This window comes from Pocillopora verrucosa, chromosome 3 (assembly GCF_036669915.1).
Source record: "Pocillopora verrucosa isolate sample1 chromosome 3, ASM3666991v2, whole genome shotgun sequence".
NCBI classification, from domain to species: Eukaryota; Metazoa; Cnidaria; class Anthozoa; order Scleractinia; family Pocilloporidae; genus Pocillopora; species Pocillopora verrucosa.
The window spans coordinates 24,794,533-24,821,567 of record NC_089314.1 but is presented as its reverse complement, the minus strand read 5'-3'; the positions used below and the strand labels follow the sequence as shown (position 1 = coordinate 24,821,567).

General features: G+C 38.7%; 1 protein-coding gene and 1 pseudogene across 4 annotated transcripts in view; both read left to right on the top strand.

The window, feature by feature from the left end:
- The window catches only part of LOC131787906 (uncharacterized), a 64,266-nt gene extending 37,350 nt beyond the window's left edge, over positions 1–26,916 (top strand). The window contains exons 31-36 of one of the 4 annotated variants that reach the window (XM_066162925.1): positions 23,240–23,378; positions 23,938–24,088; positions 25,059–25,143; positions 25,345–25,389; positions 25,683–25,730; positions 26,757–26,916. In XM_066162925.1, coding sequence (XP_066019022.1) covers positions 23,240–23,378; positions 23,938–24,088; positions 25,059–25,143; positions 25,345–25,389; positions 25,683–25,694 — 432 coding nt within the window. In that variant the 3' untranslated portion in view covers positions 25,695–25,730; positions 26,757–26,916. Of the gene's footprint in view, positions 1–23,239; positions 23,379–23,937; positions 24,089–25,058; positions 25,144–25,344; positions 25,390–25,682; positions 25,731–26,756 lie in introns of those variants that run through there. The other 3 variants (XR_010716811.1, XM_066162924.1, XM_066162922.1) reach the window with 3 other exon arrangements.
- LOC131788547 (uncharacterized) lies at positions 396–23,054 on the top strand (annotated as a pseudogene).
- Positions 26,917–27,035: the final 119 nt, after the last annotated feature.

Here is a 27,035-nt window from a genome sequence, read left to right as displayed (position 1 = left end):
CTGACCGGTACTATCGATATAGGTTCGGCTCGCGTCAAATGATATTTATTTTTATGACACAGATATCTCGATGTAACACATGAACTTCCATAATCAGACAGCATATCCTTACCGCGTATCTTGTTGATTAAATGTCATAGCCATTTGTTTCACCCTCTAACGTCCTTTAATGGGTCTGACAAATTCAGGATGGATAATAACATTCAATTTCGACTTTAGCTTGAAACTTGAATGCGCCGATGGGCCTTTTCAGTTATGAACTGCGAACACGTTGTTATTAGAAACTGAAAATATTCTTAGAAACTTCCTGTGAAAAATACAAGCACGCAAAATTGACCATTTGACATCTGTCTCGAGCGTGCATCACGATTTGACCTCGGGTGATGACAAATTAACTTTAGAAAAAGCTGATTTGGGCAAAAGCATTTCATTTTTACGGATCGTCTGTCTGGTAACATGTTCAAAGAGGGATTCAGGATGTCGATGTGGACAACTTTAGCCCTGATTGTTCTGCTTAACAGTTTATTATCGCCAGGTGAGGATTTAGCAGGGTCAATGAACACTATGAATCGAATACCTTTCCAATGGAATGTTGTTTATAACATACGAAATAATCCCTTACTCTTGCAACTGATTCTTCAAGAACTAAATTTCATCACGCTTCCTTGAGATTCAGAGGCCAGATGGAATGTATTAGGTCAAGAAGTGTTTCTATGGCATTTCTAAAACAAACTCGGTGCAAGATTTTTCACTGCTCCGTGACAAATTTTGTAACATCAAAAGCTCTCTCAGATACTTCTATAGCTCTCTCATTCTTTTCTGTGCAAAAGAGTTCAAGTCATACTCGAGAAGGGAATTTCCTATTCTCTGATAGACTATAACGGAAAGAGAAACCTAAATCTGAAGGCTGGGCGCAGACATTATTCTTGTTAACTTTTATACAACGGAATCTGAACAACGCTGACTTCTGGCCAAGCCCAAACACATCCATGGATTTTCCTGTTACGTCTTGTGTAAAAGCGTGGATCAATTATTCATCCAAATAACGCAATCAACTTTATCTCTCAAATAACCCTCCAAAGCGTTTCCAACTAGTTTCGAAAGGAGGGAGAACAGATGGAGGGGATAAGAGGAAGTGGGCTATCTTTTGAGTAATTCATTATGTGCGTGTGTTTAGATTAAATTTGCTGTGTTTGTTCATTTGTTCTCAGTCTTGGAACATAATCGCTCGTTATCATATTGCCTTGCACTAAAGCAGAGTTTGATAACAGCTTCCACCCTGCATCAACGTTTGCTTTTGGCAAACTCATGGCAAGATGTGTCGGCACAAAAAAAAAACGTTTTTTTTTAGGGTCAAAACATTCCTCCTCCTTATCAGGCAATTTTTAATCACAGTTTACCAATATGTAATTTGATAGAATTTCCGTGTTCTTGACAAGTTTTCGTACAGGCCTTTTCATGTATTACTGTTGTTCTTAGCACATTGCGGTCGCAACTACACCAAGGATGTTTAAAGAATTGACACTAGAGTTAGAGTTTGCGTGAAAAGACTCTTCACTTTCAGTAATTCCTATTTGCTATCGTTGCTGCATGTAATGAAGCCATTTTTATTTGAACATCGAAAGCAATCCAAAATTGCTTTGGTTTGTGTATTGTTGAAGAATGCCTGAACCTTACGGTCTCAACCAATCATATCGTAGAAAGATAAAAACCAACCGCGTCATCGTCAATCCCATTTTTCCCGTGTAACGGGAAGTCTACTCTGAGTTCTTATTGTGATATTTTCCTTTATTTTGATTGATGGTTGTGACTAAACGAATTGTTCGGTTTGTTGCAGCATCTGTTGCGGCTCCTGGTATAGATGTCTATATTAGCAGTGAAGGTTGTGATGATCGACCAAAGACACCGAACACTTGTGGAATTGCTTACATCAAGGTGAACGGTGAGGATTATTCTCGTCACGGCAGAGGACATAATGTTGTTGTTGTGGACGGTGCAACAGGTGTGTGAACCACGGTTAATATTTTACTTCTAAATTCTTATTTATTACAAAGGAATAGCTCAATAATGGTGACTAGCAAAGAGCTCCTCTTGGCTCAGGCATGATCTAAGTGGCCCTTTAGAGTTTCTCAAGAAGTTTCATTATTTCTTGGAAGAATTGTGCGAAAAATTTTCATTATTTCTTGGAAGACTTGTGCGTCGAAGTGTGAATATTGTTGAATAATCCACGAGAAGACGAATAAGACGTAATACGACCTAAAGAGACCACGAGGGTTTTTCTCACGTGCTCAAAATTCATTGAGCCTCAGACGAACAGTGTTCCAATGTAATTTAAGAAATGAATATTGTAAAAGATTCGATTTGCGTACAATTGTCGGTTCTCAAACTAGGCATATGTTTTTTTCTTTTTCTTTTTCTTATCACTCAGGTGTCATTCTTGATTCAAAAGTGTTCGACACATATGGGATAAAATCTGCCGGTAATAACCTAAGGGACTACCTCAACAGCATCAAAGGAAAGTACGTAATTTTATTTCAGGGCTAAGTTGATCGAAGACCGATTAGCACTAACCCAAGGTTAAATTGTAATCTGGGTTTCTTTATTCTTTTATTCGAAACCCCTTTTGGATTTAAAATTTTCTGTGTTCTTTATAGGGCATCAAATAGTCATATTCTAGACAAAAAGAAATTCTACTGAATTTTTTTTCAAAGCTCTCAGATCTGATTCTGGCTTATCTTAACCCCAGCCCCGAACAACCCGGCCCTGGTCTGTAGATGTTGTTTAAAGGGTAACTGACGCCAATTTTTTCTCCTTTTTGTCCCAATACATTCCTCTCAGGTTAAAGAATCCTAAATGAGCAAAATAATGATATATTATGCAAAGTCAAATTTTCTACAAATTTTTTTCGGCGCTTAATCAACGGCCATTTTGAAAATGGTCCGATTCAGGTCACGTGATGTGATACGTCACACGTGTGTAAGGCAGCGAAAAGCATCACGTCAAGACCTGAAAGTAACAACTTCGTCCAAGCTGTTCAGCTGCTGCCGAAATTTACGAGCGGGAAAAAGAGATAACTCAAACTTTAGGTTACTTTACTTTATTTACAATTCTACATGTGCGAATGCTATCTTTTGCTGCATCGTGTTTAAAAGTAAAAGCCGAGAAATCCAAATTCAACAAAGGGAAAATTAAAACCGATTCAGTCGCGTGTGAATGTGTATAATCCATAAAATTCACCTCAACAAGCGTGTGTCTTTATATTCTCAGTCAGTAAAAAAACCTTAGCTTCGGAAGGTGCGTGCGTGTAACATAAAAACACTTCGCTCTCATGGTATTCAAGAGTCTGCACATTTGGCTTTCTTTACTTGATCGCTCCTACATTAAATCAGCGACTGATTTTCAGATACTGATTTTCAGATACTGATTTTCAGTTCCGAAATAGAACTGCTTTCTCTCGAAGTACTATCCGCCATATTTACTTTGCTTAATGTATACACCTGTGACGTTAAGTTCACATGATCAAAATCGAAGCGTTTACGGCACGATGAATCACGAAGCTCCATTTAGGACAGTTTTCCCGGCGAAAAAAGGCACAAGGAGGCATACGAAACGCCTTGTATCTGTTTCAATGTGTTACCCGAGGTATTTAGACGGTATTCCGAAAAAGTGACCTGTTAGCCGACAGTCACCATTTAATAATTTTAGCCTGAGCCAATCATACCTTTGAAATGATGCCTCACCATTTAACCCTTTAACTCCCAAGTTCTGACTGTTAATTCTCACCTCTAGTTGCTACACATTTCCTTGTAAACAAGTTACGAGAATTTGGTGTTAGATCAAGATAACAACTTCTATCTGGTACATTTGAGTATTCTCATTACCTGTTTGCTGGATAGTGTATGGATATTGCAGGGAGAAGTTACTTGTTAGTCACGTCTGGGAGTTAAAGGGTTACCAAAGATATTGCATGTTGCTATGTGTCTGTTCGGTAATAGAACACAGATGACGTCAAAACCAAGTGCTGACCTTTTTGTCCTACATTTCTGACCTTAAACTACTCTTTTTTTGTCATTGTTTTGCTCTTTTTTAGCAAAATCGTTTTGGTCGGTGTTCAAGACGAAGGTTCGAGATATGCTTCATCAGCAGTTAGCGCTCTTAAAAGACTGGGGGCTAGTGATCCTGTTCTTGGAAGCTTTCGGTCTTCTTTTGCATTTGCTGGTTACGCAGGCACAAGACAACCATCCTGGATGTCGAAACAACAGATACAGCAGTGGAAAGCGAGATATTATGGGCCCAGTCAAATAACTCTGAAAATTCCCCTCTCATCAAGTATGTCAAGTCAGTATAGTCTGTTGCACTTATTACGTAGATACCTTTAACCAACAGGTAAATCTCTAAGATCTCTTCGTCCTTCTTTGTTACTACAAGTTACCGATGTACTTGAATCGGTGAAAAAAGCTTTATCTTTGGGTTCCGACTTGATCGACCGGTATTCCGAAAAAGGTGTCCTTGTTAGTTAAATTCAGCTCTTTTACTCAATCTGATTGAGCATTGATTGAGAGTGAAACGAAAAGGTGAGAGAGAACGAGTTTCATGGGCTGCGAGAATGGACATAACTACATGCAGTTGCGGAAACTTGTGACAATTTTTTGTGCCCTCGAGCTCAATGAAAATAACCCCAACTAACTTTTCTTGCTCGTAGGAGACTATAAATGTCAAAACCAAACTTTACAGGGACAAAAAGGCGTCATTCACTCACCTAACTATCCCGAAATATACCCAGATGGGCAATACTGCATGTGGAGGATCATGGTGAAAGCATCTTTTCAGGTGGCCTTAATGTTTACACGCTTCAGTCTACAATCTGAGAACAACACGGACGCTGTTTACGCGTACGATGGCAATGACCAGACAGGGAAGGTATTAGGAGTGTTCTATGGGGGTCAGCCTCCCCCCAAGAATGGAATTTATTCTTCGTCAAACAGTCTCCTCGTAATATTCAGATCAGATAAGAATGGTTCTTTCTATGGGTTCCAAGCCTCTTATAGCGCTGTTAAGTGTTCTGGTAAGAGTTTGTTGACTGACAGTATTACAAAATTACTTAGCACAATTTCAGAGTTTGAGATGTATCTTAAGAAGATCCCGAAGACAAAATTCTGACACAATCGAACATTTTACAGATAAATAATGCTTCACCTCTTCTGTTTGTTTAATTGGCAGGAGCCCTTGGAATGGAGAGTGGCGCGATTTCGGATGCCCAGATAACTGCTTCTTCGCGAATGAACAACAACAGCACACCAAGACAGGCGAGGCTGAACTTCATTGAACAGGGAATCAAGCAAGGGGGGTGGTCGTCTCTTAAAAATGATCGTAACCAATGGCTTCAGGTGGATCTTGGCAGTCACACCACTGTAACAGGTGTGGCGACTCAGGGAAGGAACTCAACAAAATGGCGGCAGTGGATTGCAACTTTCACGTTACAGTTTAGTTTTGACGGAGTGATCTTCCAGTCATACAAAGAGCCAGGGAAAATGTCCGCAAAAGTAAAGTGTCTTTGAATTATCATTCTATGAATTCATTCTCTGAATGGGTTTTCCTTACAAATCTCTTCTTAAGAGGTCCCGAAAAAGAAAACACTCCCCTGAAACATACCTACATGTACCATAACTTTATAGTATAACGTTGTCTGGCTTTTTTAGCATTGCATCGATCAATTAACACAGCTAAAAATGTTGTGATCAACAGCATTGTGTCTGGGTTTGACTTGGCTAACTTTAACATAATCCAAAGATCGAAAGGAAAATTCGTTTTGGAAGATAAACTCAATTTTTTTGTTTGACAAAATGTTGGCATCATTATGAATCAGTGAAGTTTCGTCATAATCTGATAGACCTTTAAAATTACGATGTATGCATAGGACCAAATGACACTCCTTTAAGTTTATCAGTCTTTCCAAATTTTGTGTATATATGAACTGTCCTGCGAAAGCGAGGTATCTACTTGAGCTCAGCTGATTTTGGTTTTAACTATCAGGTACTTCACGCCAATCAAGACAGTGATACAGTTGTGTATAACAAGTTGATCTCACCAATCACAGCTCGTTATATCAGACTTTTGCCAGTCACGTGGTACAACCATATATCACTCAGAATGGAGCTATATGGGTGTGGAGGTATTTCATGACATGATGGTATTTTAAGTAGAGAAAAAAATCACTTTTGGTGTCACAAAAGAAACACAACTGTTAAGTTCTTCTAGGGACGCCAAGATGGGTGTAAAACACCTTTGAACCTAGAAGGCAAAATTTGATATGTAAACAAAATAGAGTGCGATTAAAACCGACAAAAGAGGCAGGAAAAGAGCCAAAAAACCAATACATCAAGGCAAAATAGTGTACAAAACTTGTTAAAGAAAGAAAACCTAAAAAAATAAAATGTTCGAAATCATGTTAACACGCCTTTCATGTTTCTTCTAAATTATTTTCCTGTCAAGGAGCGAAGAGAATCTTAGTATCTTATTTCACTTTTGAACTCTTGCTTAAAATCTATATTTTGTAAAAACCATATGGAAGTGTTTGAAGTAAGGGTTTAGAGTACTGATTCTTCATAATTTTCAGAGATTAGCCTATTATCCTTGATCATGCAAGATTTGCTTCTAAAACTTGTACCCGACTTATCTTCATCCTAATAGATTAGAGGGAAAGATTCTCGTTTTGAAAGGGATGTTATAGCACCTTTCTTGAGTTTCCTTTCTGATTAAACCCATTCAGGTTGTTCCTCACCACTTGGCATGGAGAGTCAGGTTATCTCCGATGCCCAAATAACCGCCTCCACCGAATGGAATAATTACAATTCTGCAAAATTTGCACGGTTAAACTTGGGCGGCTGGGTTGCCAGAGCAGTTGATACCAGACAGTGGCTTCAGGTGGATCTTGGAACTTACTCAAGCGTAACGAGTGTTGCAACTCAAGGAGTGAACCTACGAGGCTGGCGAAAATGTTGGACAGCCAGTTACAATCTGCAGTACAGCGACGATGGAATAACATTTCATTTTACAAAGAACCTGGAGGAACTCTTCCAAAGGTATATCCAGAAAGTGGCATTGAAGTGAATTTGAAAATGCCCTTGACTTATTTTAAAAAATGCTTTTTTATGGTTCCATGATTATTGCGGTCTGAGCTGGGTTTCCTGAGAGAAGTTAATCACTATGTTATCTCTTTCTGCGTCATGCCTTGTAGAAACCTTTATATTTCAAAGTCACTTACGCAGTTGTTACGGCAGTTATCGGTGCATGCTTCGTTTTAGTAGAGGGAGAGCACTTTCCCTCTGTTCTTTCTATTCTTCTTCCACCAAACAAAATAAGAGTTAAGTCTTATTTGAAACAATAGTTTGAAGAAGTACAAAAGTCGATAGTAAGTTATGTCATGCTTCATGATCATTTTACAGGTGCTTAGTGGAAATCAAAACTTCCGCTCAGTTGTGTTAAACAAGTTGAGGCAACCAATTACAGCTCGTTACATTCGATTCAAACCTTTACTCTGGAACTATCGAATTGGAATGCGAACCGAGATCCATGGTTGCCTAGGTATTGTCAAAATATTATTTTATTCAGGGCATGTTGTCAAGAATTTATTTTCCTTATGAGGAAGGAGGGGAGCTCTCAACAAGTTTGAGGCCTAACAAGAATAGACTCTGTTAAAAGTTTGATATTTCAGAACTGTTTGAAATTGTTTCACAAATCACAAATTTTTGATTATAGACTAAAGCCATGCTATCAAATCAGTAATTAAACATACATTTTTGCAGCTGCAAAAGTCATATATAGTATAACGAATAAGGACTTGGCTTCGTAATTATTTCTCTTGAAAATATGAATTGCCTTTTTCTCGCTGGAGGAGAGCTACTTCAATTTTAGTATCCTTTACCTGTCATAGTGTACTCTCTCTAATTTGTTCGTCAATAAACTGAGGGTATTCGTAACGGTGATCACGTGATGTGATCATGGAAATTGCGCTTATGTTTGAAAATTTTAGTTGAGCCAGGACGCATTTTTATAAAGTATCAAACCGTGAAAGACGCTTGGAAGCTAGATTGTAGTTGCATGCTAATGAGAAGCTTCTTGTCTAATGATAAAAATTCAAAATTCATTAATTACAGAATGCACTGTCCCTCTTGGAATGGAAAGTAGGTCGATATCTGATGCGCAAATCACTGCTTCCTCGCAATTGGATGGAAACCACTCCGCAGTACAAGGCAGGTTGCATTTTCAGACCGTGGGAAACAACGCTGGGGGGTGGTCGGCTCTTACAAGCGATGCCAACCAATGGCTTCAGGTAGATTTTGGTAGTTACACTCATGTGACCCAAGTGGCGACTCAGGGGTGAACGGAGTTGATGAATGGGTGACCAGATACAGGTTGCAGTTTAGTGATAATGGAGTGATGTACAAGTTCTACCAAAAAACTGGGGACACTTCGGTCACGGTAAGGCTTATCCTCATTTAAGAAATTTTATCAACTGAGCTAACTTCCAATAGACATAATTGTTTTCATAAATGAAAATATACATCTGCAAATACTGTAATTTAATGTTTACACTCAGTATGAACAGGACATAACCACGGGTAAGAGACCATGGAAGCACTGTTAGTGTGCCAACGCAAAATTATTCATTTATTTCATTAGTTATTCATTATCACCTGTTATTTCAAGTGCAATTCTGAAAGTAGAGCCGGCTAAAAAGGACAAACGAACAAACCAGCAATAGAGTAAGTCGTCGCAATTCAGACTTCAAATTAGATCTTAATTTGACTGTGACATTAATAACGATTTTCAGGAGTTTAAGGGAAACCAAGATCGTAACGAGGTTGTGTATAATACACTTCGTCCGCCACTCAAAGCGCGCTATGTCCGCATAATCCCAACACAATGGAACAAACATATCTCCATGAGGATAGAGCTCTTTGGATGTCCAGGTAATTGAAAACTATTGGTGGCTTTAAAATATTTTTACTGTTGGGTTCTTCTTATCGTTTTTCACAGGACATTGATGTAAAGCAAAATTACTTGATAGTGAAAAGGTTACTATTAGGGTTGACTCAAATCTGTCGCGGCGGTTTGTTGTTAACCGCTCCACGGACTAAATGTCGACCAAAGATCATCCAGTTGAACTACTTTATAACATACTTCTTCTGAAGCTTAGTGGAAAAGTTGTCGATTACGTTCTTTGACTAAGCATAATCATAACTGGCTGATTTAAACGAATTTAACCATGACACGATCAGACGTTTTTCGGATCCGCGATGAGGTCTTACTTGAGCCATTGACGAAATAATTCATAGGACGCTTCCTAAAAATTAGAACTGTTTGAATTTTTCCAATTGAAAATGAAGGAATAAATAAGTTCCTTAAATTTCCCAAACCAATCGCAACTTTGGTACATTTACAAAGAAGCCTATCCACATACATACAAATAATAAAATGATAGTGTAGGAGAATGGAAGGGAAAGAAAGGAAAGATGTCCTCAGCGTTTTGTCGAAAAGTATGACTCGACAAAAAACACCAAATTACAAATCATGTACTCAGGCTGGGAACTTCACCGAGTAAACTAAGTTAGGATGATCAATTGTTGTTTTCTCCTTTAGATTGCATTGCACCCGCTGGTATGGAGAGTAGACTAATCTCCGATGGCCAAATCAGTGCATCATCACAACTGGATGATAATCATGCACCACATCGCGCCAGACTGAATACCAAGATAAGTGGAATAAAGCAGGGCGGTTGGCTTCCTCTTACAAATGACCGTAATCAATGGCTTCAGGTGGATCTTGGTAGTTACACTCGAGTTACACGAGTAGCGACTCAAGGGAGGGATGGCTATGACGAGTGGGTTACTTCCTTTCAGTTAGAGTACAGTATTAACGAAATCACTTTCAAGTCTTACATGAAAATTGGTGGTGGCAACCCCAAGGTACGCAGCGCCAACTAATTCAATGCAGAGCTGCCTTGAGAATTATTGGCGTGGTCAAAATACTTCGGAAATAAATTTATATAAGAGATTTTATAACTCTATCAACGCTTGTTTGCACATGCATGACAAAAAGTACATAGAGAACAACTCAAGCGGCGTTAATTTTCTCGCTATTGTTGCGATGTAAAGAATTTGTATCGAGCAAAGGAAAGTGGCTTTCTGACCCAATGAGAGCAAAGGCCATCACTCACTGTAGATCTCAAGGGATGGTTTCCAGCCAAAGAACCTCACGAATAATCGAGTATTTCCTAAGCTGTACAAACTTCCACTACAGTGTGTCATTCAAATATATAACAAAAGGCAGACGCAGAACTCTTTTCTTTCATTGTTAATCATCCGCAAGCCTTACGCATCATTTTTCCTTGATGCTTTCTGTGTTTTCTCGCTTAGATATTTCCCGGAAATGGTGATAGTGAAACTGCTGTTTTCAACATTCTTAAACCTCCAATCACAGCACGATACATAAGGATCTTACCCATAGCGTGGTATAAAAACATAGCGATGAGAATAGAGATCTACGGTTGTACAGGTAACGTTTTAACAGTAACAAATGATGCCAATAAAAAATCAAATTGGGGTGCCTTTTAACAGGCCTTTTTTACCTCATGGTATGACGTTAGTTGTACTGTAAGTTTTTATTATGGAAGGAAAATTCACTCATTCACTAACTCACTAACCCTATTCTCTGATCTGTTAGACAATTAATGTATGCATTAAAACTTTGAGTAAATACGTCATCTCCTACCTCCCCGTTTTAAGCTTACCTTTGTCCCCAATATTATGCTATTGTCTTCTGTTCAAATACCTAGGGGTTGACACTAGCTGCGAATTTTTGCCTGAGTACACGGAGTTATCAGCAAAGTTCAAAATGGCTGAAATGATCGGGCTGATTTTTCTTTCTTTTCGCTTACTATCTTCATTTGGTCGCGCCGCGTGAGCAATTATAATTCTTGTCTTCAAATTGATTTTCACGTATCTCTTAACCATATGTTGCTGTTTTAAGGTTATGATTTCATTTATTTTACCTTTATAGCCGATTTTATTCTTTCTTCAAGTTGATTTTGCGTATCTGTTGCGGCTATATTTTACGCTTATTTATCATGTTTTGAGATTTTATTGATTTCATTTAATTTGATCGTTCGCCTTGCGAGCTACTTCGTTACTAGGGAGTAAATCTTGCTTGTGCACGGATTGAATTTGCCATCGTGTAAAAATGGTTTGTCACTGACTGTGAATATATGAAAATCATATTTGTAAACTCCGGTTTAATTAAGAAATTTATATGAATGCTTCTGTTTTAGTAGTGTTCATTACTACCAAGATCGCTTTCATATTATATATTTTTTCACTGTTTGGCCGTCAATTTATGTGATTTTTAATTAATTGCCGTCCTGGTTTACTTTTGGCTCCAAGTTTTGGTGCTCTGGTTAACGCTTCTAAATTGGTAATTTAAGGGTGCAACTTGCGCTATTGGAAGAATATGGCAAAGATTTACAGTTCTCACCACTCAAATGAATAATTAAGACATACCATGAGGTAATTCCTCGAAGCCTTTGATTTGAAAGTATACCGGCGAATAAAGAATTAGTTTTGAAGTAAGATGATAAATATAAAAATTATGCAGATGCAAATGCAACATCGCTCAAGAAAGTGAAATTACAGTCGGATACCAATAAACTAGAGCCTTTTCAATTCACTTCTTTGACATTAATAGATATTATTTTTACCATCCTTTACGCTCTTTTCATTTTCGCGACACTTCCAACGTTGTTGATCCTAGCACGGTGCGGGACTCGTCTCATATCAACCTAAAAATGGCGTAGCTCACCACATAGTTCTCTAGAGCTCAGTAGCACAGTATCGGAACGAGATGTATATATAAATCTTGATTATAGTCTATCCTTATATATGCGAGGTTCTGGAACTCGATTCTTCGAAGAAAACCCAGACCTTTTCTCTTTTCCAAGCTCCTGACGAGCCGAATGACCTCTTACTCAATTAATTTATGTTCACCTATTTCAGTGTGCAGCACACCTCTTGGAATGGAAAGTGCGGCAATCAAAGATGCACAAATAACCGCCTCTACACAGTGGGATGACAATCATGCCCATCAAGGGCCAGGCTGAATTGGAAGTTGACTGGAGTAAAGAGAGGAGCCTGGTCAACTCGTGTACTGGATCTCAAACAGTGGCTTCAGGTAGATCTTGGCAGCTATACCATTGTGACCGGTGTCGCGACTCAGGGGAGGAATGCACCCCGATTACAGCAGTGGGTGACCAAGTACAGGTTGCAACACAGTACTGATGGAGTGAACTTTCATTTTTACATAGAAAAAGGCGACAACTCATTCAAGGTATTTTCGTTTTCTTGGTTTTAATGTTTGGTAACAGACATGGGTGATAAAGAGTGCGAAAGCCAGCCACGGTAATGATGTTAAAGAACTTCTACCGGTGCCAAACAAAATTTACTAATTCTAAATGCAATACGTTTTCCAGAGGAGAAAAAAAAAAACATTCAACTATACGGAAACATCCGAAAAGGTGAAAAAACTGAGAAAAGAATCAAAAGCTAACTTTAGAGATCATGGTGAACTATGGAAGCAGGATTGAATATTTGACGATCCAACTAAATTAAAGGTGTCAAAGACGAGGAGATTTGAGAGGAAAAATTCCAGCCGAATATGCTTTGAGGTTTTCCATCATATTAAATTTCCTTCTTAGCCACCTTAAATAAAAAACAAATCCGGAAAAATTAATTCTCCATAGTAAATCGATTCAGATTCGTAGCAAGTTAAACTTTATTCATCTTCTGAAGAATCAATCGGTTATAAAAGACTTCTCCTCGGCTCTTTAGTGAGTTCCAGAAGTCAGCATAAATCTACTTGTCACAATGTCTCCAAAGAATGAGAGATGATGATATTCTTTTCAGGTGTTTAGTGGTAATCAAGACCGAGACAGCATTGTTTACCACAAATTGGCAAGGCAAATTACGGCACGTTACATCCGGTTCATTCCAGTGGAATGGCGAAATCATATCTCTATGAGAGTGGAAATCTATGGCTGCGCAGGTACATCGCGGTGTATCTTATGTTGCTGTTGTAGTAGTTGTATTAATTTGTACCCATTTCATATATATTAGTTGTGAACTTAATCTTTCAAAGTGTTATTCGCATTAACTTCAATAATGTAATATTTAAGGTTGAAACATTCTGCATAAAATATAATGGCTGAAAGAAATGTCCTAACTACATGTTACATGAAATTGAGAATTAGAACTAATATACAAATTAGCAAATGCATTAAGGGCAGCTCTTGTAGACCACATCTTTAATTACGTCTTTCAATTTCCTATCAAAGCAGGTTTCAATCGATTATTGATAGCGATTCTGGAGTGCATAAGTAGCAAATCGAAGATGGTTTGGCTCGCTCCAGCAAATTGATAGAGCACCCCATTTGCTTTTCTTCTTCTCTCACTCTTCTCTTTTTCTTCTTCATTTTACTTCTTCTTCTTTTCCTTAATTTTTGCCTTTTTTTGAAAACAACCAGTATGCTTTGAACCGCTTGGCATGGAGGATGGAACGATCACTGATGTCCAGGTCACTTCTTCTTCGCGACTGGATGACAACCATTCACCAAGTCAGGCCAGGTTGAATTTTAAAGAAGAAGAAAATAAGGCTGGGGGATGGTCACTCAGCCAAACGACGAAAACCATGGTTGCAGGTCGATCTTAGCAGTTATACTAGAGTGACGCGTGTGGCGACTCAGGGTTGAATGCCAAAGGACGAAATGGGTGACCAAATACAAGTTACAATTTAGTGACGATGGAAAAAAAACTTACCAGAAATTACAAGCCACAGGGTGACAACGAATGGACGGTAATGTCCTTAGTTAGATGTCACATGCGTGTGATGGACAAGAGCAATATCCGAAGGCGAGATAGGGGACAACAACCGCGTTCAATCCATACTGTTTTGCAAAAAATGCAATAATTTTGAAACATCCGTATATTTTTCTATTTTTTTGAAATATTTACTTTGACTCCATAGTTTGACTCTGATTACAAATGAAAGGTAAGGGCCCTTTAAGGGCAGTGTTTGCCACTTTTGAGGGCCCTTCCAAAAATAGACTTAATCCATACCGCTTACAACTTTAAACAGGAGATGAATGGGAATAAAGAAAGTGATACCACTGTGTATAACACTCTGAATCCTTCAACCACAGCAAGGTTTCTACGGTTGATGACCAATCAGTTGGCACAATAAGATTTCCATGAGGACCGAGATCTTTGGCTGTCCAGGTATGGCGCTTATTGATCTAGATTTTAGAATCCGCTGGCCAAAAAAAACGTCAGAAAACAATTAACTAGATTGACTGAGCAGCGTCATAGGACTTTCAAACCCATAGGCATATAACAGCAAGTGATAACAGGCCTCTCAGCCACAGGCATATACCAGCAACTGATAAACAACCTCTCAGCCAAGGGCATATACCAGCAAGTGAGAACAGTCTTAGCGTTCGCAACATAATTCTCGTTCAGCATAGATTAGCGGATTTTGAGAAAAATAGTGGGTGACAGTGCGATTGCATGAGTGGGATATAATTTTGGGAATCTATTGCATTAATCATGACTGAAATAAACCAATCCTTTTGTGACTACAATAGTTTATCAGAGGCAATATTGAAAGAAAAATTGACATTAAAAAGGGTAGTGTAAAAGTTTGGATAGTATAGGCATCTGACAATTATCTATTTACAACAAAATGCAGCATGTATGACTGCCCTTGGAATGGAAAAGTCAGACAATAGAAGATGCTCCGATAAGTGCTTCCTCGCAAAAGGATGGAAACCATTCTGCAATTCACCGGTAGACTACACCTTACGAGAAATGGTCAAAAGCAAGGTGGCTGCGAGGCCTCTCACAGCAGGATCGTAATCAGTGGGCTACAAGTGGATCTTAATACTTTTGCGCAGGGTGACGGTAATAGCGACTCGCACGGGAAGAAGAAACGGATTCAAAGCATGGGGTCACCAAATAAATTGCAATATAGCGATGCTGGTGTGACCTTCACTTTCTACAGGGAATCTGACAGCAGACTCCAGAAAGGTGTGTAAAAATCTTCACAGGTAAAACATCACTTGACCGGCCTAACCTATAGGCTATTTTTCACAACGAAATAAATCATTTATAAAGCAAAATTATTTAAAATAGATTAATACAATGGACCTCACTTAGTTCATGAACGTAATGGAAAGGGGGGATTTGTCCGTGAACTTATACATTCTGCAATACAAAGGGAAGAAAATATCAAATTATGAAGTATCTTAAAGGAGAAAACAGATGAGAAAGTGTCCTGAAACAATGTTTCAAATCTTAGAATACTTCTCTGAAATCTACAGGCAGTATACTTAGTGCTTTGATGGAAACCGCGGATTCAGATACTGTCGTATACAAACAAAATAACTTCGCCAATAACAGCTCGGTATATACGGCTGATACCAAATGACGTGGAATAACCACATCTCGATGAGGATGGAGTTATATGGCTGTAAGGTATTCGCAAATCTTTACACTAGTGGGACTATGCAATATTTCGAAAGTTAATGGTTATCAACAGGACTGATAAAAGCACTAAGAAAGCAGTTTAGATGTCATGAGTGTAACTGGACAGTGTTAAAAAGCCTTTTCGGTGTCCAAAATGTGTAACTTGACACGGTAACCGTCAGTCACGTGTGCCGCGGTATCGATGGCTGGGCCACTTACTCATGAAAAAAATATCTATTGTTATGTTTTACTAGATTATACGTTGAACCGATAATAATTTAGTTCCTGAACATTTTGCTCCCAGTTTTGATGAATGGGTGACAGACGGTTCTGTGCTATAATCATACGCCTAATTCAGAGCTTGTATTGTAAAAGCCGAATGAATCCCGCCCCTATCGATACTTTTACACTTCAGTCGCAAGGCCAATCTCCTTTTAAACATTCAGTTTTCGTTTTTAATCTAGGCTGTATTTCCCGTTATGGCATGGAAAACCGCAAACTTCGGATTCTCAAAATAAGTCGTCTCAAACACAGCTGGATGAAATCCACTCTGAAAAGCATTCCAGGTTACCTTCAAAGGCAAATAGGGAAAAACGGAGGAAGCTGGTTCAGCGCTTAAAACTGACGTAACCCAATGGGCTTCAGGTGGATCTTGGTAGGTACACTAAGGGTGAAGGGCATTGATAAGCAGGGCAGAAAGGGGCGCGTGACGAGTGGGTGACCAAGTTCAGACTGCAAATACGTTGAAAATGAGGACATCTTTCATTTATTTGAGGCTCCAGGCCATTTTACTGCGCAGGTTTGTAATCATGATGCAGTTTCCCAGATTTCAGTTATAGAACGTCGACACTTAAAAGCATAGGCAAATAAAATGTAAAAAAATTAAAACTTCGTTTCTGTCCCAATAAGCAAAGTCTTTCAAGTCTATTTCAATATCTCCTTATCAACTTTGAAGGAGTACATAAACATATACAATTTTCGGTTAGTATAGAAATTTTGTTTCCTTATAACTTGCACGTGTTGGGAATAGAAATCTCAGATCACATATATTTGTTGAAATGTTACCACACAAAACTTCAAGAGCTCATCCTTCGCGCGTTCAGTTCAGGGAGGATGTGGATTAGACTGGCTAAAACATTTGTAGTCATGGAGATCGACGTTCATCCAACTGATGATTGACACCCCTAATCAGAATGTTGCTAATTTCAAACGAACTGTAAGAAACTAGAACAGTGGAATTTTGTACTTAGGCGTTAAGAGAAAATCAATTCCAAAAAAATTTGAGTAATCATCTAAGGTATTTCGCGTTTTTCTATCAAGGTTTTCAATGGAAATACAGACAGTGACACTGTCGTGTACAACACACACTGACTCCACCAATTATAACGCGTTACATTCGATTCAAACCCGCTGAGTGGCACAATCGAATATCAATGAGGATCGAGATCTATGGCTGTCCAGGTATCTAGAATAATCTTATTTACTTGAAGGAGACGTATTAAATGTTAACGTTTGACTTTCTTTTTGAGCTGCTGTACAGATAACAAATTCCATCGCTTTTCCCCGATGTTAATCATTTTGTAAAGGCTATCTGTGGTATGCTGCCTGTTGTGAATGACAATATCTTTAACTATGATTCTTATTACAGGAGTAGGTAGCCATTATCAATCAACAATGGCATCTGTGACAAACTGTCACCTTTCTTTTTCTGTCAAACTAAGGTTGCATAAATCCTCTTGGAATGGCACTTGGATCCATATCTGATACTCAGATAACAGCATCATCACAACTGGACGACAATCACTCCGCATCACAGGCTAGGTTACATTTCCAAGCGGATGGTGACAAAGTTGGGGGTTGGTCAGCTCTCACAAATGATCAGAACCAATGGCTTCAAGTGGATTTTGGTAGTTACACAAAGTGACGCGCTTGGCGACTCAGGGGACGAATGGTTCCGATCAGTGGGTGACTAGATATATGTTACAGTATAGTGATGATGGAATAACGTTCCACCTCTACAAGGAAGCTAGATCCAGCTCTGCGAAGGTACCAGATATCCTAAACTTTCATTTTCTCTGCTAAGTTGCAGACTTTTGTCAACAGATATCGTGCATATAACGTTCGCTGCTGCTTCATGAAAGAGTGTAAAGCTGACAAAAAGAAGAAAACGAAACCTGGTTGAGAAATGAAGTTCATCCATCCATTCATCTTTCCCCTCCCTCTCTTCTTCCTCCATCCGTTCATAAATGCCTCCATTCACTAATCCGTCCAAAAATCCATCCATTAATTCTTTTATTCATTCACCAACTTATCCATGCAGTCGCTCAATCCATCTATCTTTCCATCCACTCATTCTTCCATCCACTTATTTATTCATCCACTACGCTTTTTGTTCCTATAGTTCTAACCTGATTATTGCGTCTCAGTCAATTATGGAACCATGCCATGATAATTGTGGCATGGTATGGGATAACGTCTGTGGTCACTTCACAGAGAAACTTTATGTATGACCCCGGCTTAGTTAGAAGATATCTTTTCGAGTAGTATTTGGGACATCAGTGTTTAATCTAAGAACCTTCGGTAGAAATCTAGCTTTATCGGTTGTTAAAACAGACTACTAGCGGAACAGTTCTGCTTACATTAGGACAAAAGTTTGGAATGCGTCCTCAAACGAAGTGAAACATGAAAAATACATTTAAGCTTTTAAGAAAAAATTAGATTCTCTCAATCTCTCTTTATTTTTAGTGAAACGCTTTATTTGTAAGATGGTGTCTTAACTCTTTCTATAGAAAATTAAAACTATCATTTACATTTACCAATGTAAATTTCTTAATGGTTTAAAAGCTTAGTCGTAATTTTGTAGTTCATGGCTTTTGGGAAGAACAAAAGTGCAGCATATTGTAAACTTTGATCAAAATTACTGGGTTAAATAAGGTTTTCTATTTATCTCTCTATCTAATCCTCCAACCATTAATCCATTCCATACTATCGCTCGATCCATCCATCTCTACATCCTTCCATTATTTCCTTTATCCATCCTTCTATCCATCCGTCCTTACCATCCATTCGCTCAATCCACCGATCCACCGTCCATCTATTTCGTTCCATCTCACTATTCACCCATCAGAACTCATACATTTATCTGCTCATCAGTTAGTAAACCAGTAACACCTCAAGTCTGCATAAAATCTGTCGGTTGAACAAACTAAGCAGCGATAAGAAATTTACCCAAATTCTTTATTCTTTTGTCTATTTTTTAGGTGTTCAATGGAAATCAAGACCAAAATACTGTTGTTTATAACATATTGAGCCCACCAATAACCACTCGTTACATTCGACTGAAACCGCTGCCTGGAACGACCGGATATCAATGAGAATGGAGATTTACGGATGCCCAGGTACACCTCTTGCTGGCAATAGCCCGACACAGTTGACGCGGTAGAATCGTTTTAATAAAACCTTAAAAGGAACTGAAACTTTAAATATCAATCATGGACTTTCAATAAAACTCTTTGATAACTAAAAAAACATCGTGGGGGCCGGATGAGAAACGTTCCGATTTATTAAATTTTTAAAATTTAAGGTTAGAGAACAAACGTATCATGCTCCGATGAAACGAAGACTTTAACTGTTCGTAAAAAGATACACCTTTCACTTTCTTGTCCTGTTTCAATACAAACAGGTTGTGCTGCGCCACTTGGCATGGATAGCGGGGCAATCACCGATGCACAGATAACTGCTTCTTCACAGTGGGATGGCAATCATGGGGCCAGGCAAGGAAGGTTACATTATAAGAAAGTTCCGGGAACCTCCGGAAGTTGGTCATCACGTGCAAATGATTTAAACCAGTGGTTTCAAGTGGATCTTGGTCAATACACTACAGTGACTGGTATAGCGACTCAAGGCCGACAACGCATTGACCAATATGTGACAGCATATAAGTTGCAGTATAGTGACGATGGAGTAATGTTTCAGTTTTATAAGGCTTCGCCACTCGAAGCTGAAAAGGTACACCTTACTAGTTTTATTGTTTCTATTTTTAAGACATCATTAGTGATCTGGAGCAAAACATAAAATCTAAAAATTATATGAGACAATAAGACAAAGTAACCCCAAATCGGAAAGCAATATTCCGTCTCCCCAACAGCTTTATTGTTTGGGAGTGTATGAAACCTTCATCGATGTTCTGATCAAAAGCTCACTTTCCACTTGTCTTGATAATTTTACATAGGTCTTTCGTGGAAATAGTGACAGAGAGACCGTCGTTTATCACGAAATACGCAAACCAATCAGAGCACGCTACATACGAATCAGACCGGTGAGTTGGTACCGACACATATCCATGAGGGCTGAGATCTATGGCTGTCCAGGTAACTTCCATTCTCCTCATATTTTTCATTGTTTATAATCTTTATTACCTTTATTCTCATCACTGTCATATTTTATCACCATTAACATTTACTTTTTAAATTATTATCATCACTCTGATCACCATTATTACCTCTACCGCTATAGTCATTGAAATTAGCGTTATCGTAATTATTATTATAAGGTTATGTATTTGTTTTCATTTGTCTTACACGTATCTGTACAAGCAAAAAACACATTTGCAACTGCAAATCACGAAAGCGTTATTAATTACCTGCTTAATGATGGAAGTAAAGTCACAAAACCAGCCCCTGGCGTGAAAAAATTCGCGGAAAAATTCGTGACCTGCTATCATCGTAACGTTGATAAGGATAATTTAACCATCTAACTTTTCAAAGTTTGTTGAGGTGATAAGTTTCCTTTCACAACTCACGTTGTTTCTTAACTAAGTATTTAACTTGGAAGTCCTCGTTGTGCAATAGTTTCCTTAGAAATAAACTACCTTCTAAAGGTATGGCCTCAACTTTGAATTTGAAGGGCTATGTGGGAAGTATGGCATAGATAAATAAGTTAAAAGCGATTCCAAATGTTAACACTTAATTGTACGGATTACAAGATAGTGAAAAGTTTCAACCTTTCTGTGACTACATCTGCTGTTTCTTTCGACTTACCCAGGCTGTGTGTCCCCCCTCGGCATGGAAAGTAAATCAATCTCTGATGCGCAAATATCTGCCTCCTCACAACTGAATGATGATCGGGCTCCATCGCAGGCCAGGTTGCACATTCAAGCAGCCACTGATGGTAAAAATAGGGGGTGGTCTGCTCGCAAGAACGATCTTTATCAATGGTTACAGGTGGACCTTGGAAGTAAAGCAATTGTGACGCGTGTAGCAACACAGGGGATAGATGGCCTCGACGAGTGGGTGACAAAATACAGAATACAATTTAGCTATTCTGGGATAAATTTCCGATTTTACAAGAAAGCAGAACACAGTTCTGCAGAGGTATGCCCTCAGCGCTGCATTCTAACTATGGAGCCAGGATAACCTGCCAGTAAATTAATGTTTATCGTAAACCGTGATTGTATGATAACAGGTATGTCCTCAGCGCTGTATTCTAACGCTGAAGTCAGGATAAACTGACAGTAATTGAGTTTGATCGTATCACCGTGATGTGATAATCAATAGTGATGCCTATGGATGTAAATGAGAAAAATAACGTTCAGCCCAGCCTTTGGCAATTGTGTGCTGTAAATGACTGTTTTGGGGGAGGGCCGTGGCTTGATAGGTGGTTGGGCGGATAAAGTAAGTTTTAGCGAGCAGATCCGAGCACGTTTCGTCGATTACCTGCCGATAGAGTGGCATAAAAAACAGTCAATGAGAATTGCGATTTTAACGGATGCCCAGGTAGATCACTCTTTCGGAACGACGTCTAGTCTTTCATAGTTGAAAAGATCTTCTTTAATAAGACACCATGACTAGGACATTCAGATGTAAACAACGGGTTTACAAAAAACTTAGAAGTGGATTTGGTAAGGGTCTTCGTCTTGCGGAGTTCATGTTGATCATAAATAAAAAAGATGCAGGTTTAGATGAATAAGGTCAACCGCATGATCGTTTCCATCCACAGATTAGTTTTTGTTTTTCCTGATTATGAAAAAGGCCATAACAATACGTGTCTGCTAAGTTGAAAAAAAATTAAATTCGACCAGTGTCAGTGTTTATTATCGGTAGCTATTTAAATTAGATCTGACCATACTCTCAAAGGAAACTACTTTTTCTTCCTTATTCTTGGATTTACATCTTATAGACTGCAACACACCTCTTGGCATGGAAAGCGGAATATCGCTGACTCAAAGATAACTACATCCTCGATTTTGGCTGAAAAAAGCCCTGCAAGTCAGGCCAGGTTAAATTATAAAGCGGACGGTGGCTTTGGGGGAGGTTGGTCATCTCTCGCAAATGATGCTAACCATGGCTTCAAGTAGATCTTGGTACTTACACCCGTGTGCCACGTTTGACCACTCAAGGAAGGAATGGGCACGATAGTGGGTGACCAAGTATAGGGTGGAGTACGGTGAGGATGGCCAGAGCTTCCAGGTGTACAAACCATCAACTGCCAGCGTAGCGAGGGTATGTTAAATCATTTTAAGACTGATCGTCTGCAACTTAAGAAAGGTGGTCCTCCTGATAACTTTAGTGGCTGAGCCTTGAAAAAAGTGCACCTTAGGGAAACGAATATTGTGCTTGTTTTCCTTACTGTGACAAAAATGGATGAGATAAACGCAGCTCCATAATCAAACTGTTTATAATTCATATTAAGAACACTCCTTTCGTGTGACATTTTTCATCTAGTTTAAACATGGGATAGAAAGTTTGCGCATGCAAGATAACAACAGTTTTCCTTGTGATTGTCTTGAAGGTTTTCACTGGAAATCAAACAGCGAGGCAGTGGTTCACAAAAGTTTGAGCCCACCAATCACAACAAGGTTTATACGGCTTATACCGGTGGAGTGGCACAATCATATCTCAATGAGGATAGAGATCTATGGCTGTCCAGGTGCTTTAAAGAACAGTTATACTTAATCATTCTATAAATAGGTTATTTGACAAAAAAACGCCATTAATTTCACAGAATGGTCCCTTACGTGATGAAATGAAGCAATCCAAGCAAGTTTAACCAACTAAGCAGAATCTTATTGTTGGAAGGTTATTCGAATGTGTTGATATTATAAATTATTTTTTCAAACAAAATAAATTTTTTCAAACACAGGAGGTGCTGCAGCACTTGGTGTGGAGAATAAAGAAATATCTGATGCCAACCTAAGGGTATCCTCACAAATGGATGAGGATCATGGCGCAAAGGAGGCAAGGTTTAAACTCGAAAGCAGACGGGAACAAGGGAGGGGGGTGGTCATCCATGAGCAATTACTTCAATCAGTGGCTTCAAGTGGATATCGGTGATAACTCTCGAGTGACAGGTGTTGCGACTCAGGGGATGAATGGGAACGACCAGTGGGTGTCCAGATACCGCATACAGTATAGCCGTGACGGAGTGACTTTTGAATTTTATAAATGCAACGGAAGGCAGTTCCAGCAAAGGTATGATTACTGCTGAAGAGAGTTAGCTGCCTGACCCCATTTGTGACTTAAGTGCTTATTTTATGTACAGCAGTAAACTGCAGGCCATACAATGCTATACCAAACGTAAGATTTCTTCTATGAGCCTTATGCACCAGAACGTTACCCAGGAAACTGACAATTTTTGGCTTCCGTTTTAAGTCTTTACTGTCTCAACATCAGGTATTTTATGGAAATCAGGACAGTGACACAGTTGTAAAAAATGTGCTCATTCCACCAATAACAGCACGTTACATTCGCCTGATGCCTGTTGAGTGGCACAATCATATATCGATGAGGATGGAAATCTACGGCTGCTCAGGTATAGTAACCGCTTCTGCCCATGAAGACACATTGGGTGCGATACCTGATAGAGTGTGCTATAGCTAATAAGTCTGCTAGTCAGTTTCAAAATGTGCTCAATTTCATGAAGGTAATTGAATAGACTGGAGTTCAAATCCAACGAGCGGGCAGCACGTGTTCGATTTTAAATCACTGATTATGATTTAGACCAAAACTACATTACACAACCGTTCACTGTTCCTCTTTTACATTTCTTACATCATTTTTTTTTCTACATTTTGACTTTTGCAGTCCACAATTGGAAGCCTTGAAAGACTAGTTTTTCTACTTTAGTTTTTCATCTTAGGAAAAATATAGTGTGAACCTTGTATACGCGATACTGCTGAGAACCAGTCAGTGTCAGAGGATCGCCAGTGATTCCAAACAGGATATAATAACAATCATCTTATTCCTCCCTTTCATATATATTTGATTTGCGACGAGCAAATTTTTCTCGAATTAGTCTTCATTTCATTAGGTTCCCCTGGCGTCGTGCTGTTACGGCGAGTTCTTGTGCATGTTTCGATTTATCTACTTAGAGGAGAATCAGAAACCGAATTTGAAACTTTACCTGACCTCCCAGTGTTTACCGGTTCGCCAACTGTACCACCGTCGAAATGACGACAGAAGCTTACACAGACAAAGAAGGGGAAATACTCGGAGCGCAACAAGGAAACAGGAAAACGGAAGGTGCCGCTGAAACTGTGTTTTAATCGTTGTGTTGTCTCGTCATCCGACGCATTAAAAGAACCTAACACGTCGCTTGTAGCGACCCAACAACCACCGCAAAGGAAATTATAGAAACTAGGCAGCATAATTAATATTTTTCTCACCTACTCTCGTTCAGGGGTTACCAATTTAATCATAATCGTGTTATGTTTTTTAGTTGATTTTAAATTGATTTTAAAAAAGGTTGGACATAGCTAGAACAGGGCAGCAAAGTATATAGTTGACTGTAATTACACAAAGATCATCACATGGTTAAGCTAATGTAGCATTTGACGAAACTAAAAAGATAGTTACAGCTGGAACTATGTGAGCTCTTTACATCACACCTGGTTGGCGAAAAACCCAGGTTGCATCATCGCAAAGATTAAACCTTGTGTAGTTATATGTTTAAAAGCGTAGGAAAGCAGTGAGTACTCTTACCGAGTAGTCATTATGGAGACTAAAGTTGACTTTGCCAAAAAGCCAAAACATCTAAAACTTTTTTCAAAACATTGGCCCAAGAGCTTTCCTAGGTTTCTGATGTCACTCAATAGCTTAGTATTTGTTTCCTTTTTCATCTAGGGTCATCACCCTACCGCCATTTTGTCGAAATGGACTTTGAATTGTTTTTGTCGCCTTTATAGCCCATAGTTCCAGAATTTTGGTTAACAGAAAGGTTGATCCGAGTCAGTTTCGAGGAAAAATACACCTCAGTGCAGACAAATTAAATTCGTTCGAGAAACACGAATTTACTGTGTATAGCATTTTTCAAGATGATCAAGGTGGGCCAAAAATAAAGTATGGTGAAGAGGGCTGATAATACCTCCCTATCTTATTTTCGTGGCGTGACGAAAAAAATCTTTCTTAGTAGCTCTTTCTTTTTGAGATATGAGGAAAACCAATTCCCTCCACTCGGTAGTTTTACTGAAGAATGCTTTCCATTCTTTGATAGGCGTAAATGTACTTGCTGTGGTGTTACCCTTGGTAATCATTTTAATCGCCGTCGTAGCATTGGGTGTATTCTTTTACTGGAAAAGGTGAGAAAAAACTACTTGACGGGAAGACCTCCTATATCTAACGAATGTAAAAATTTCCATATCATGGAACCGTAAAATTGGCCAGGGTTATTTTAGTAAAATACACTTAGATGTTGGAATGATATTAACATATCATGAAGATAAAACCCTTCCTTTTTTTCTTTTCCTTTGATGTCAACCAATAAACTTGTTTTAAAATAGGAGAGGTCAAAAGAATGTGGACAGCAACACAGTTGCATTTCAAACGTGAGTACAAATCGCATTTTGTTTTTGTTTCTTCGTTTGTAAAGACAAACGTCTAAACCAATTAAATTTTAGTGCACTGACTCACCGACCATTAATTTAATTGTTGTTTTCCAGATTGCTAACTGCATAATGTTAAATATTCAAGTCATGGTTTTTTAGTCATCATGTTTTAATCATCAAACGAATACTGTTGCTGATTGATTTGGCATTCTGTTAGTTGTAAACCTGCTTTTTTAAGAGTTGTCATCTCAGTTATTCACGTACGCTATCCACTCTTTCTTTCTGCTTTGCAGGGGAACCAATGAATTAAACTATGCAGTGAACAAAATATACGATGATCGGTAAATATCTAATTTAAAAACACTGAGAATTGTGGCATTCTAGTAGAAACGTTTACTCTGGTCCTTCTTGCTGTACACTCGATTACATAAACGTTGACACTTAAAAGACAATCGAAGATGAGACCCAGAAGCTTTATGGGTACATAAAAACATGATAACGACATTGTTTTGCACGTGGTACATGATAGAAGCCACACACACTCTCCTGACAGAAAACAATTATCATACACGGGGGTTTGCCATGAGTCATGGAAATTATGTAACATTTCCCATAAAGCCGTTGGGTATCAACATTCGCGGACCATGCTGTTTAGGAGTCAACGTTTTTTCAATCGCGTATAAACAACGAGCAATACGTACACCAACCACAGAAACGTGCGACACGTCAGTTTTCTTAACAATCTCATGCTTTTTTGCTACTAAATTTGATGTCTATTTTGTCTTGATGGATTACTTCGAGCCAATATGGTTTTCCGTTATTGATCTATCCCCGGTTGTCCGAGGACTAGATAACGCCAAACGCCGGGTAAATCTCTTTCCGGTGGATACTGCGGTACATTTTGTTGTCACTTATCCGCTGGATAGCGATTCATCCCTTGGATACCGTTACCACCTCCTGAAAAACTGGGCCCTGATCCAAATAACAATTTTATTTCCTGGTTTCCTTCTCCTCAGCGAAGAACACTTAAATTGATAAGAATGGGTAATTTTACTCGTAACAATAGTGCGCATTTCGATCGAGAGTCGTAAAACAAAAAGTGAACTAAGTAATACAATAACCAATCAGAACAAAGGAAAATATCACAGGGAACCCAGGACAACTCAAACAAACAGGCGAACTACCTGAGACGTGAGAATTTGCTAAGTTAAGAAAGGGGCGCAACCGAGGCAAACCCGAGTTACTTCAGACACTCACCTGGAAATTTCTCAATCTATGACACGGAAGACTTAGAAGTTCCAGAACTGCATTTGTTGAGATATATCTATGCTTTAACCATTAACAGTGATATATTTTTCTTCTGATAGGGATGCGGTGGTGCCTGACTGAAACTAAGAAACTTAAGCAGGAAGGATATGTTTTAGCCTCTTAGTGTTTTAAGAGATTTTTAAAAATAAAAGTAAAAAAAAATCCACTGAGGATTCTAATCATATTCCCGAATAATAATCTAAGCCACGCGAAAGTAACATATACTTTTTTTCCTATTAGTAATAGGTGAATGAGTTAGGTAGCCAGTTTTTGAATGTGCAAATATCTTTTCTGAAAAGATGATCAATTTTAGGTTGTTGCCGTCTGAACGATATAAG